This window comes from Electrophorus electricus, chromosome 17 (genome assembly GCF_013358815.1).
Source record: "Electrophorus electricus isolate fEleEle1 chromosome 17, fEleEle1.pri, whole genome shotgun sequence".
NCBI lineage: Eukaryota > Metazoa > Chordata > Actinopteri > Gymnotiformes > Gymnotidae > Electrophorus > Electrophorus electricus.
Window position 1 is genome coordinate 17,202,033 of NC_049551.1, and position 12,362 is coordinate 17,214,394.

Consider the following 12,362-nt stretch of genomic DNA (forward strand, 5'->3'; position numbering starts at 1 on the left):
TGCGCATGTCAGGGCCGGAGCCCGCTGGTGTCGCTTCACACGGAGACGTGAGTCACGCCGGTCACACCGCCATCACAATATCAGGAGACCGTCAAATAGAAACTTATGGCCGCTCAAGTTCTTTACACGTCATTAATTTCGCTATTACTACAGGGGTAGTGTGTTTTCATAATTTTTGTAACTTATGAGGCACATCAAATACATTTTTTACTTTCCGACATATTATGGAAAAACACAAAAAAGCTCTGTTTGGAGAAAATGTAATTTATTTTAGTAATAGAAGAAAAGTGATGTTCCCGTGATGTAATAACAATGGAGTAGATAATAACTAAACATTATCGTCAAAAACACTAAATGCATCACATACCAATGTATTAATTACAGAGGTTTATAAAAATTAAAATATCAGAAATGAAGAGAAAATATCTAGCACGGAATGCCTTAAATCTCTCAAAGGGTCGTTTTCTTCATTCTCATTAAAAGGTGTAATAAAACATGACTGACAGGAATGATACCAATAATAAAAACATGATGTTGAAGATATGCAGGCAGTGTCCTGTTCAATCCTCCTCAAAGGGCTTCACCTAAACTAAAAGAGTAAAAAAAAAAAAGAATAGCAAATTTCAAAATAAAGGCACACCACCATCAAATTGTGAAAGCAATAGCAGCGCTGTATAACGAGATATAACGTTACCGCACTCTTAAGCAGGGTGCCGGATTTCTGAAAGATGGAAGGCTTTTTAGATGGGACTTTATGGGGTGTGGCTTTAGAGGGTGTGACTTTAAGGGGTGTGGCTTGAGGGGGCTCTGGTGTCTGCAGTTCGGGCAGCGGAGGATCAGGCACGACCGGAGGCAAGACGCTGACGAAGCCACTAAAGTCCCCCTCTTCAGGCTGATCGGGGGACAGCCCAGCCAGCTCATAGTGCCTCTTCCTCAGCTCCCCAAGCCTCTGACGCTCCTGACACAGCTGAGACTCCAGCTCGAGCACCCTTACCTACACGCGGACAGTTAAACGCACCCGGTTATGAACATGTGCAAGTGACCGGTACAGGAACACTCATAAGCTCATAAGAAACATTCTGGCGAGAGATTTACCTGAGAATCCATTTCCTCGGTCTTCAGCTTGATCAGGGAAATGCCTGAGAAATCCAGCGGGTCTGTGGAATGACGTGTGACACAGACTTTATGTGCAGATCCAGTTAAAACCAGTGCACACCAGACTTCGCAGCAGGTTCACAATTTCTTACCACTTGTGCAAATCTCAATTTTAATCGCAAAAAAAAAAAAAAAAAAATCACTTTACGTATAATCATACTCACCCTTGTACTCAATCTGCATCTGTCCTGTTTTTGTCGATGTCACGACGACCGCGGCCATGTCATTCACGTGCCGGGAGGCCTGCTGTAGAGTGTGAAGCTTCTTGTTGCCTCGGTCAGCCTTTACCTGCACATACCCAGGGGGCACAGAAGAGGGCGCCCTCATTAGACACAGTTCCGGTTCATACAGTGGACAGCGTACCTGGAGCTGGAGGCAAATCAGCTGGAGATATGAGCTACTGAGTGGGAACTTTACCTTAGACGCAGCCACTAGCTGGGCGGTGCTGGCAGCAATCTCGTGGGAGCAAACTATCAGCTCTTCATATTTGCCTTGGTCTGTCACTACTTTGTCTGCAGACTCACTAGGTGAGTATCACAGTTATACACACAAACTGTAGGTGGACATGGTTTCTGAGACAAAGCATTGGCATCAGATCCATACAACATGTCATATGTGAGTATTTAATAACTTGTTCATGAGGATTTTGTCCCAGTGCATTTATAAATTTGGTGGTTGAACATAAAAGACTAAACAAAACTTGGTTAGATTATGGTATAATGAAGTACAAAGTATATACCAACTGAAAGAGTGGATGTTCTAGAGGGCTGCTGTCAGTCCACTAGAGTCAGTGGATAAAAGTAGATGACAGAACACACACTCTCACAGGCACTTACACCATCCTTGAGGCACCCCATCCGACAGCCTTGGAGGCCGAGATGAGCCCCTCGGTCCAGCAGGAATTCTTGGCATAGAAGTCTTTTGCCGATCCAGCTCCCTGGGATGAGAAGAAGGCAGTGAGAAGCTGGTGCACCAACCCCAAATCCTATTTTAGGAATTTTGTTCTTTTCCGACACCTACCCGACCGCTCTCCACAACATCCTTCTGCAGGTCCGTGGCGGCGGTTATCAGCATGTGTATAGCCTGCGGGAAGCACAGCTGATGAGCTGAAGTTCTCGGGTTCCCAGTTCCTCAGAACTGACTCTATAGTTACATGCAGAGGCATAAGGACTGAGACTTACTTTCATCAGATCAGAGCAGGAACCAATAATGCTGAGGTACCAGAACCGGGGAGATAAAGGATTAAAGTTAACAGAAGGAGACTCATGCGGATCATGTATTCAGATCAGTCCAGATTGAAAAGTCTGCATGTTGGTGCATTGCAACGTGATAACCTTTGATTAACTTCCAGTTTTATTCCAGATGTATCTCTTTTTGCTTGGTTTAGTATTTCCTGTAAAACAAGAAAATTTAACATAGCTATAGAGTACCACTAAACTCTCAGAGCATTAGAATGACCTAACAATGACCTTGGGATGACCTAATGATGACCTTAGGATGCCCTAATACTGTTCTTACATCCATCCTCAGCACAGCGTCCTCAATCGCAGTGGAGGTGGCAGTCATCTCCATGTCCACCAGGTCAGCCAGTTCTGCCTTCTGAGCATCTTGGTCTGTGTGTCTCAGGTTCTGCAGAGAGCAGCCCCTGATTACTCCACACCCACGTCCACACCCTCACCAACCCACCGCGTGTGCTCTCACTTGGCCCTGGCTGAGAATGCGCTGGATGACGTAGCGGATGGCAGTGGGGTCGGCTTTAGGCAGCGTGGCCTTCAGCTTCAGCTCCCTGAGGAACTGCAGGCAGTGGGTGGCGCAGTCTCGGCAGCTGTCCGTCAGCCCTGTAGACGGGAGGAGGGGGGTCAGGGCACCGGGTCCATGATGCTCCTCCCAGAATGCCACACACACACACACACACACACACACACACACACACACACACACACACACACACACACACACACACACACACGGCAGAACTGCATTCTGAACTCAGGCCAGCTGCTATTCAGAGACTCCTCAGTATTTCCTGCCCTGAGGAGGGTGTGCTTGTGTGGAGCCCACACATAACCCTCCATAATCAGTAGCATTAAGACAAAACATATCTGTACAAATGCGGTCAATGTCAGTACTTATTATTAGATTTTATATATATCTATATCTATCTATATATATGACACCATTGTGAAGGATATCAGTTTTATCATGGCTACTGGTGGTCTTAAAAAGAGAAAAACAAAAAAAAAACCACATCAAATGGCTAAAATTTGTGGTGTTTAGGTGGTCACATTTCATGGGTTTCATGTTTCAGTGTGTGTGTGTGTTCTCACGGTCAGCTTGGTCAGTGGGCACAGCGTGTGCAGTGGCAGCTCCGTTAACTATAGTGTCTGCCGCAAGGTGGGAGAACTGGGTCACTGCCCTCAGCAACCCGCTGGCGTCTGGAGGAAGGGAAGATCATGTGACATGTACTACTCACTCCCATTGGCCAGTGAAAGAACATGCTACATGGTTTAGCAGGCGGAGCCTTACCCTCCATGTTGCTCAGGTACACAGCATGATTCTGCTGCATCTTGTCAATGGAGACCAGGGTGGTCTCCGCCCGATTGATCAGGTACTCTGGTGTCCCATGGGTTTCAGGAAAGTGAGTGACGTTAGAAAGGACTTTTGTGGTTCTGGGGCTTTAGCCAGGACATCGGGGAAGGAAGACGTACCTGGCGTGCAAACGCAGCAGACGTGCATGGGGTCGTCGACTTTGGCCACGGCATCCAGTATGATGCCCTCGGCCTCCACCACGGCACACTGAAGCAGGCAGAACTGCTCTTCCTGCAGCTTCTGTTGCAGCAAATACTCCTGACTCGACTGAACACGCACGCACACACGCATGCAGACACACACGCACACGCAGACACACACACGCACACACAGACACGCACACGCATGCAGACACACGCACGCACGCAGACACACACGCACGCACGCAGACACACACGCACGCACGCAGACACACACACGCACGCAGACACACACACGCACGCAGACACACACACGCACGCAGACACACACACGCACGCAGACACACGCACGCACACATGCACACCCACCCTGTTAGCCATCCTCAGGTGGCATTTCCACACACCGTCTGATTAAGGTGCAACATGAGACAGACAGAAGGTCCCAGGTGTCTCTGTGTCTGCGATCCGACCCCGACCTTGGCCTGCAGCTGGATCTGCAGGGCTCCCATCTCCCTCTGGGTCTTCTCCCTCTCCTGCAGCAGGGTCGCCTGGTGTTGATGGGCCGACTGCCTCAGGCTGCTGAGCTCGGCCTCCTGCTCCCGCATGGAGCGCAGTAGCGCCTCCTTCTCCGCCTGCAGCCCCACGAGCACACTGCTCATCTCATCTCCTGCCTGGAACACATGGTTCCGACATGGTTGTTTAACAAATGAGAAGCTACTCACTGCATCAGTTAAGGTTCAATAACTTGTTGCCAGCTGAAACAATCACCCATGCAGTAATTATCCAATGGGAGGCTCTTACCCATTTGCTTAGTTAAATCCAGGTGGTGACCTTTTTTTTGGCCAGGCAGTGTATTTATATATACTAGAGTCATTTCTGTTGAATTAGAGGAAATACTTCTATTTTAAAGTTCTATTTTAGAAGTTCTTGCTAACCACTGTAAGAGGTCATCCCCTCAGTGGAGCCCAATCCCACACCCTTCAAAGCCCCTCCTTCCAAAGACACCCATAGAGAAATATAATTGACAGTCAGGGAGGACCACCCCCTGTAGAGAAATTCCCTGATTGGTAAATACAATTGGACTGTGTTGAAATTTTGCTCAGCACATACAGTGGTGGGCAGTGTTGGCTCAGTGGTTAAGGTACTTGACTTGTAAAGTCAAAGGTCCCACCACTGTTGGGCCCCTGAGCAAGACCCTTAACCCTCAATGACTCAAGTTGTACTTAGTCATAATTATAAGTTGCTTTGGATAAAAGTATCAGGTAAATGTGTGTACACATTTAACCCAATAGGAGGTGATTTTACACTGGTGAACTTCAGGCCCTGGAGACCAAGCACCCACCGTGTTCCTGCTGTGCAGAGCGGTCTGGTCCTTCAGCACCTGCAGCTCTCGTTGAAGCCGACTGATCTCTGTCTGCTGCTCCTGTTTGTGCTGCAGCTGTCAAGAGACACTTGCGCCCGTGAGGTGGGAGACGTACTATTACAGACGTACCACTGTGCAGGCCACACATGCGACACTAGATATGGATCATGCTAATTTGGCTAACAATAAATGAAAGCTAATGGGCAACTATTAGTATGTTAGTATTCCTTATTTACCTCAAGCTAAATGTTATTTGTATGTTATTATGTGCACATCATTCATATTATGTTCACATCATCACAGTATACATGATGTCATATTAATGACATCATACTGTACACATCATTCTGTATATATCACACAGTATGCATGTCATATTAAATGACCTCATGTTTCATTATATTAATGACATCATACCGTACACATCAGACAGTACATATGATGTCCTATAAATGACATCATGCTGCATCATATTAATGACCAAAAGGACCATCTTAAACTGGGGGCCAGTCAACATTCCACTGACCACTTGCTGCAGCTGGATCTGCAGGGCTCCCATCTCCCTCTGGGTCTTCTCCCTCTCCTGCAGCAGGGTCGCCTGGTGTTGATGGGCCGACTGCCTCAGGCTGCTGAGCTCGGCCTCCTGCTCCCGCATGGAGCGCAGTAGCGCCTCCTTCTCCGCCTGCAGCCCCACGAGCACACTGCTCAGCTGGTCTCCTGTCTGGAACACACACACACACACACACACACACACACACACACACACAAAATCACATCCTTATACTATTACACAAATATCAGGTTTAGTATATGTTCTATATAATGAAAACCGTGGGAGCACCACGGTGTTTATGTTTCATGATTCAAAGAAACGGCTGAGGTATTTGTGGGAAAACCCAGTGTGAAACCCGCACCGCCTCTTTGCTCTGCAGGGCAGCCTGGGCACTCAGCGCCTCGGTTCTCTTCAACTCCAGCTCTCGCCGTAGTTTGTCCAGCTCCAAACGCTGCTCCTCCTCCCGGCTCACCTGTGGAGAGCCACACTGATCACATTCCTGCCTGGATGCTGGCTACTGTCCACGTCCTGGTTGGTGAGGGTGTGTTATCCGTGGTAATCTGGGCAACCAGCACAGAGCTGCAGATTTCACTACATTTTATGTTTCCTTGTTGGCACCTGCTTCTCTCGCTACTACTCAGTTGCATTAAAAAATCCAGAGGCATTCAAGGCACTAACAGGTGCTTATTTATGAAACATGAAATTTCAATGAACCCTCAAGGGGGCCCTTTTGATAAAGTAGAAAATTTCATTGTTTTTTGCTGGAAGGCCTTTTCACTCACTGTCTGAATGAGCCCCTTTATTTAAATAAACGAGATAAATTTGTATGAACAACATGCAGTGCATAAAGTGAAATATTTTGGTACTATTTGCAGGAGATTATCTTTCAAGATGGCAGGCCACTAGGAAAATTCTCTCAGCAGAAAGACAGAAGACTACTCAAATTCTGTGCTTCCTTTGGAGATTTCCAAGCATTTCAGATGTCGTATTATTTCCATTTGCATAGTAAAACTGCTGTGGAGTGGATGGTGGTCTGATTATGATTAGTCTTGCCAGGTTGCCAGGGAGATTAAGTTACAGATTACAGAGGTGTGGATGAACCCTGTGAGAAGGCTGGTTACAATGACCCTGCCTGGGCAGCGATGGGCTTGATCTTAGGTGTGATAAATGCTGTAGGTCAACGTGTCATTTGGGGCACTACACTCACTTTCTCCTGCAGCTGGATCTGCAGGGCTCCCATCTCCTTCTGGGTCTTCTCCCTCTCCTGCAGCAGGGTGGCCTGGTGTTGATGGGCCGACTGCCTCAGGCTGCTGAGCTCGGCCTCCTGCTCCCGCACGGAGCGCAGTAGTGCCTCCTTCTCCGCCTGCAGCCCCACGAGCACACTGCTCAGCTGGTCTCCCGTCTGGAACACACACACACACACGCACACACACACACACACACGGGGGTGCAAGTAGGTCAGAATGTGAGCATCTGTGGCAGGTGCAATGCCTGCAAGGATCCATGTTTACACTGAGGCGCTGGGACAGACCTTTTCTTTGCTCTGAAGAGCACTCTGAACTTGCGTTATTTCAGCTTTCCCAGTTTGCAGCTCTTGTTTCAGTTTGACGATTTCTGCCTTGTGGGCTTCGAGCTAAATGTTACAGTAAAACCACTCAGACATGTTCAAATGTTCTCTCAATGAAATGTGCAGAAATGCTGTGAAGCAAGCAAACACTCAAGCCATAAAAATGAACTAATTCACTGCAGTCTAGATCTTATTAAAGCTGTTCCATTCCACATGGACCTGACGACATGGGGTGAGATCCATCCAAATGTAAAACCTACAGTTCCAACTCAACACAAGTTAAATTAAGCCAAGAGACAGAGCAGATATGGAGATATGTAGAGATCCACCTTCACGCTCTTCTCCTGTTTGAGCTGCTCCAGTTCCACCGCCATCTGCTCTTTGGCCCTCACGACTTCCTCCTGCGCCTGCTGAGTGCTGGCCAGCTGCTTCACAGCGTCGGCATTCTGACACACAATTCAGCAGGTTAGGCGAGAAGGACGAGGGACACTCTCACACCAGGTGTGGTTACCAGAGGGTGAGGAGCCTCTGGTAAGGAGTGGTACCTTCCGCATGAGGTCTGCGTGTCTGCTGACCAGCTCGGCGTGCTTCTCTTTAAGCCGAGAGAACTGGACCTGTACGGTTTGAGCCCGGCCTGCAACACAGATGGAGTCTGAGAGAACACAACACCCACAATAAAGGCCAGTCTCCTGGCCGTGGAGTAAGTCTAGTCTTGGACTAAATTGCCATGCCAAATGGTGATTTCCCACTGAAAACTCTGAAACACAGTCCCATGCACTATAAAAATGGAATGCATAGATATAACTTAGTTTTATATGAAAATAATTCCTTTCAGCAGATATTGTCCTATCCCTAGGTCTGTTGTTTATCATTTTCTGTAAGAAGTTCAGGGTGTGAACAAGGACACACAGTGTGACTGATGCAAAGCACCACAGCAATACTGTGCCCCGTGTCCCAGTCTCCAGCAGCATCTCCTAGAAGACAATTTACTGCTTTCTAACCATGAGTGAGTGAGTGAGTTACAGTTTAATTCCATGAGGTGCATAAATAACCAATCAACTAAATGTGAAGGGCATTCTACCTACATAAATCAACCACCCTCCCACAGAAGTTCCCCCATGGTGGATCCCATTCCAGACACTGTTACACAGCATTTGCTTCCATAAGGATCAGAAATATTTGGAAGTCAAGATTTGGGAAGACACCACTCACTGCCAGCGTCTTTGGCGGAGGCCTGGATGCTGGCAGTGACCGCGTTCTGGGTCCTGAGCGTCTCCACCTCCATGCGGAGGCACTCGTTCTCCACCATGGCCATCTGCTTTTGGGTGCGCTGATCCTCAAGCTCCGCCTCCAGCTTATTCACCTGCTCCTTCAGATGGACAACAGCGCGCTGGGCCTGTAGACAGATGACACACACACACACACACACACACACACACACACACACACACACCAATTAAAGCAAACTCCCACCAACAAAAGCCTCCATTTGACATTTTTTTGACATTGTTTGAATGTTTTTTTGACACTGTGCATGCTTTGGTTGACTTGCCAGCTGCCCATTTGCTACCCACCTATTAGTATTTGAAGTTTATGGGCCAAGACACAGCCAGGCACAACCACTCACACACAAACACACTCACTCATGCTTTACCTCTGCTTTGAATATATGAAGTTCAGGTTTCACTGCTTCAAGTTCTTTCCTCAACGACACCACTTCAGTATCCCTAAGAACATGAACAAAATGGCCATGGAATCCAGAGTGAAAATCTTGGACCAAAATGCAAAAAATGAGGGACTAAGTGAATCATCTGGAGGATGCTACAGATACTTTATGGAGGTCCATTACCTTTGCACCGATACATCACCTGAAGGGTCATACTGGTTGTATGCAAGAGACTGTCCAGGAAAATATGACATATGGGAGTTATAACGCTGCCACAGAAGCTGACATGCACAAAATTAAAAAGTGGGGGTGGACCACAGCTCCGTCAGTGCAGAAAGTGACAAATGTCATACCATTTGGTATCCCAAGCCTTCACCAAAATCCACTTGGGTCTCAGTGTCATCATCTTCCAGTTGTTCCAGGTTCTGAACCACCACTGGCTTCACATGGTCAGCGAGTGAAGCCGCACGCAGGAAATTAGGAGGAGACTAAAGTACACGCAAGTTAACAGGTCACAACATGTCACAACCTTTCTTTAGGTGTAGATATTGCAAGTTATTTTTTAGGAAAACTTTTTTTCTTCAAAACATTCAGTAAAAAAGTATTGATGAAATGATAACATAAATGTAACTGTAAAAAAAAGGAGTCTTACATCTGGAAGATCAGGAATCTGGATGAGAGTCTTAAAGAACTCGATGCTTCTGGATTTCTCAAAGAACTGGGTTAGACTGAGAAGAATGAAGGGAACCAAACAAACTCATTCTTTAATAAACAACTGTTCGCTAAATCAAACAATAAGAGGACCAGATGAAACTCAACAGTGTTTACCTGTTGAACTGATCTCTAAATCGCTCCCGGTGCCCTAACAGAGCATCCACAGGTATTCCTTTAACATGTCCAAAACAGGTATTCAGCACAGCCCAATGAACATTTATTCAAACCCGGATGAGGTAAATGGTGCAAACAAGAGAGTGGTGTGTGATGACTCTTCCAAGCAGCAACAAATGCAGGAATGCTCAACTGTGCTCATCAGAGATCTGCCTTCCTGTATAAAATCCACCTTCCAACTTCAACCTACTGCCTGATCCTGTTGTATTAAATATTATCGACACATATTCTGGAGTTGAGGTGGAACATTAACCTCACAAAGAAGCAGATCTCCTGGAGCAGGGTTGGACAGCCTTTGCATAACAGAAGGCCCACTCACGACTGTGTAGTTTGAAGAGCAGTTTGACCAGGAAGTGATACAGAGGGCCGCAGTCCTGAATTACCGGGACCAAGGGAGATAGGCGGCACTGACCCACCGGAGTGGCTGAGCTTGTGGAGTTGGACTCAAGTTGCCTGAAGACTGCATCACGTGCACAGAAATATAACAATAAAACCCACATGACTGAAAATACCCCCAAGACTTTAAAGTGCATATCACATGCCACTGATGTCATTCCTTTGATATAAAGACTGGCATTCTGCATTATTTCGCTGGTGACCATGTTGCTGGTAATGAGTATTTATAATAGTGGGATCAGATGAGCGTGCCTGTTTCTTGTAGCCTTAGGGCTGCTTCCATGTAGTCAAGCACCTCGTCAGTTGTTTCAAACCTGAACACAGGGGTTTAATTTCCTTCATTCTTACCGCCAAGGTTTGTTTTAATACACATCAGAGATATACTGATGAGCTATATAGAAAACATAGCCTAGAGCATATTGGACAGAATACTTACACATTATTGATATCAACTGCAATAGCCTTTTCCAAGACTTCATCTGGAGTTTCAAGATTTGGGGAAATCTCCTTGTGCTGTCATGGCAACAGTAAATTTGAGCAACAAGTATATTTCCCAGAGTCAGTATACTGGTGGGCACTTTACCCATGACCAAAATGGCTTTACTATTTCAGTTTAAGGTAAGTAAAGCAGTCTGGCACTACAGCCAGAGACTCACCTTACAGTGGAACTCTATTTTGATGCACAGGTACTTTGCATACAGGGCAACAATATGCCCGTATCGGTCATGGAGAGTTCCCTGCGCAAGACAGAATAAAAACAGCAAAAACTCTAATTTTTGACGTCCTATAATGTGTTTAAAACACCAAGTAATTTAATGAAAGGTGAATACTCCATTAAAAATAACGGTATGTATAACTAGCAACATATTAACCGGTAACCTATAAAACTCCAGGTTGTAGTAATGTTTATTTACTTACCCATAAAGTTCCCATTTGCTTAATATTGGGGCAGTGTCCGCGACTGTCTCGCGCGCTCTGGAAGCAGAACCGGAAAGAACACATAATATGAGTCCCTGGCACGCGGACAGTTCAGAGGCGTCTTCACGAGCCAGACCGCACTGAGTGGTTTGCGCGCACTCACGTTGGGGTGGCCATCCCGGAGCACTTTGTGCAACAGGTGACAGAACTTCCAGCTGACGATGGCGCTGCTGGCGAGGGGCAGACTCACGGCGTGCGACCAGAACGTGACGGCGCCGCCTTCCTTGTGTGTTCCTAACAGGATAGCTGCTCTAAAGTTAAGCAATGACAGCCCACTACACAGCTGTTCATGTCGCGGATATTTGGTAACAGAAAAATAGACACAGAAGCCTTTAAAAAAATAACTCTCCTGCACAAACGATTTACAGCGAAGAATAAAAGAAACCATGCACAGTCGTAAAAGATACTGCGCGCATATTTCTCTTTGATTGGGGCTTCAGTGGGGGTCATGCACTTTCCAATGCTCTGGAGCTGTGGAAAGAGGAAATAAGTCAACATTTAAGTCTATTTCAAGATCAAGTAGTCTACACCTTATATCTTATTAAACAATATCCACACTTAGAGTTGCCGCCTCTCTAAGACACGTTTACGACTTCGCTACAATTTGGTCCTAAACCGAGATGCCCTGCTCGCGCTTTACCGTATCCCTATGTCAGTTATTTACGCTCTGGCACTGTCGCTTGGAGAGGAGGTAAACTGTTGACGGTGTGTTCAGGTAAGGCAACGGCACGAAACTTCCCAAGACTGGAAAACAGACTTTCAGAGAAGCAGGTTCTGAAATGGCCCAGACTCCAGGGTTAATGGTGTTTTCTTTATGGTTTCTTTTTTTAAGGTTTATGGTGATTTCTTGAAGGTGTTAAGTTTACCTGTTGTTTGACGAATTGTTCTTTCTCCGCCGCCAGAGCCTTTTCGGATTTGTCCGTTTTCTCACTTTTCATCTTTGACGTCATGTTTCAATCCTGTTACATGTACACCAGAATAAAGCTCAACACCACGTGATTTCCTACCCCTCTATTCCACAACCGGGTACTCCATCTGCTTCAACGACGGTTCATGTGTCGAGTCAT

At 46.5% G+C, this 12,362-nt stretch overlaps 1 protein-coding gene across 1 annotated transcript; it reads right to left on the reverse strand.

The window, feature by feature from the left end:
* Positions 1–167: 167 nt before the first annotated feature.
* On the reverse strand, positions 168–12,245 carry LOC113583399 (huntingtin-interacting protein 1-related protein-like). Its single transcript, XM_035535427.1, has 35 exons — positions 12,162–12,245; positions 11,703–11,766; positions 11,399–11,541; positions 11,236–11,292; positions 10,974–11,054; positions 10,754–10,830; positions 10,570–10,631; positions 10,241–10,381; positions 9,862–9,919; positions 9,686–9,761; positions 9,387–9,521; positions 9,217–9,266; positions 9,022–9,094; positions 8,580–8,763; positions 7,913–8,001; positions 7,697–7,813; positions 7,332–7,433; positions 7,008–7,202; positions 6,162–6,272; positions 5,774–5,968; positions 5,227–5,322; positions 4,361–4,555; positions 3,864–4,011; positions 3,682–3,768; positions 3,483–3,590; positions 2,857–2,993; positions 2,674–2,784; positions 2,490–2,548; positions 2,337–2,367; positions 2,176–2,238; positions 1,992–2,092; positions 1,573–1,678; positions 1,320–1,443; positions 1,096–1,157; positions 168–994 (listed from the first exon to the last, which is right to left on the reverse strand). The coding sequence occupies exons 1-35, from the start codon at positions 12,243–12,245 to the stop codon at positions 590–592; spliced, it is 3,927 nt and encodes a 1,308-aa protein (XP_035391320.1). The 3' UTR covers positions 168–589.
* Positions 12,246–12,362: the final 117 nt, after the last annotated feature.

Bases quoted from the DNA above. Each gene is read 5' to 3' on its own strand.
- LOC113583399 (XM_035535427.1), bottom strand. From the start codon at position 12,245: ATGACGTCAAAGATGAAAAGTGAGAAAACGGACAAATCCGAAAAGGCT. The intron at 10,382-10,569 runs GCACGCTCATCT...CACGTGATGCAG, and splicing joins CCTAAGGCTACAAGAAACAG to TCTTCAGGCAACTTGAGTCC. The intron at 3,591-3,681 runs GTAAGGCTCCGC...CCCTTCCTCCAG, and splicing joins GTACCTGAGCAACATGGAGG to ACGCCAGCGGGTTGCTGAGG.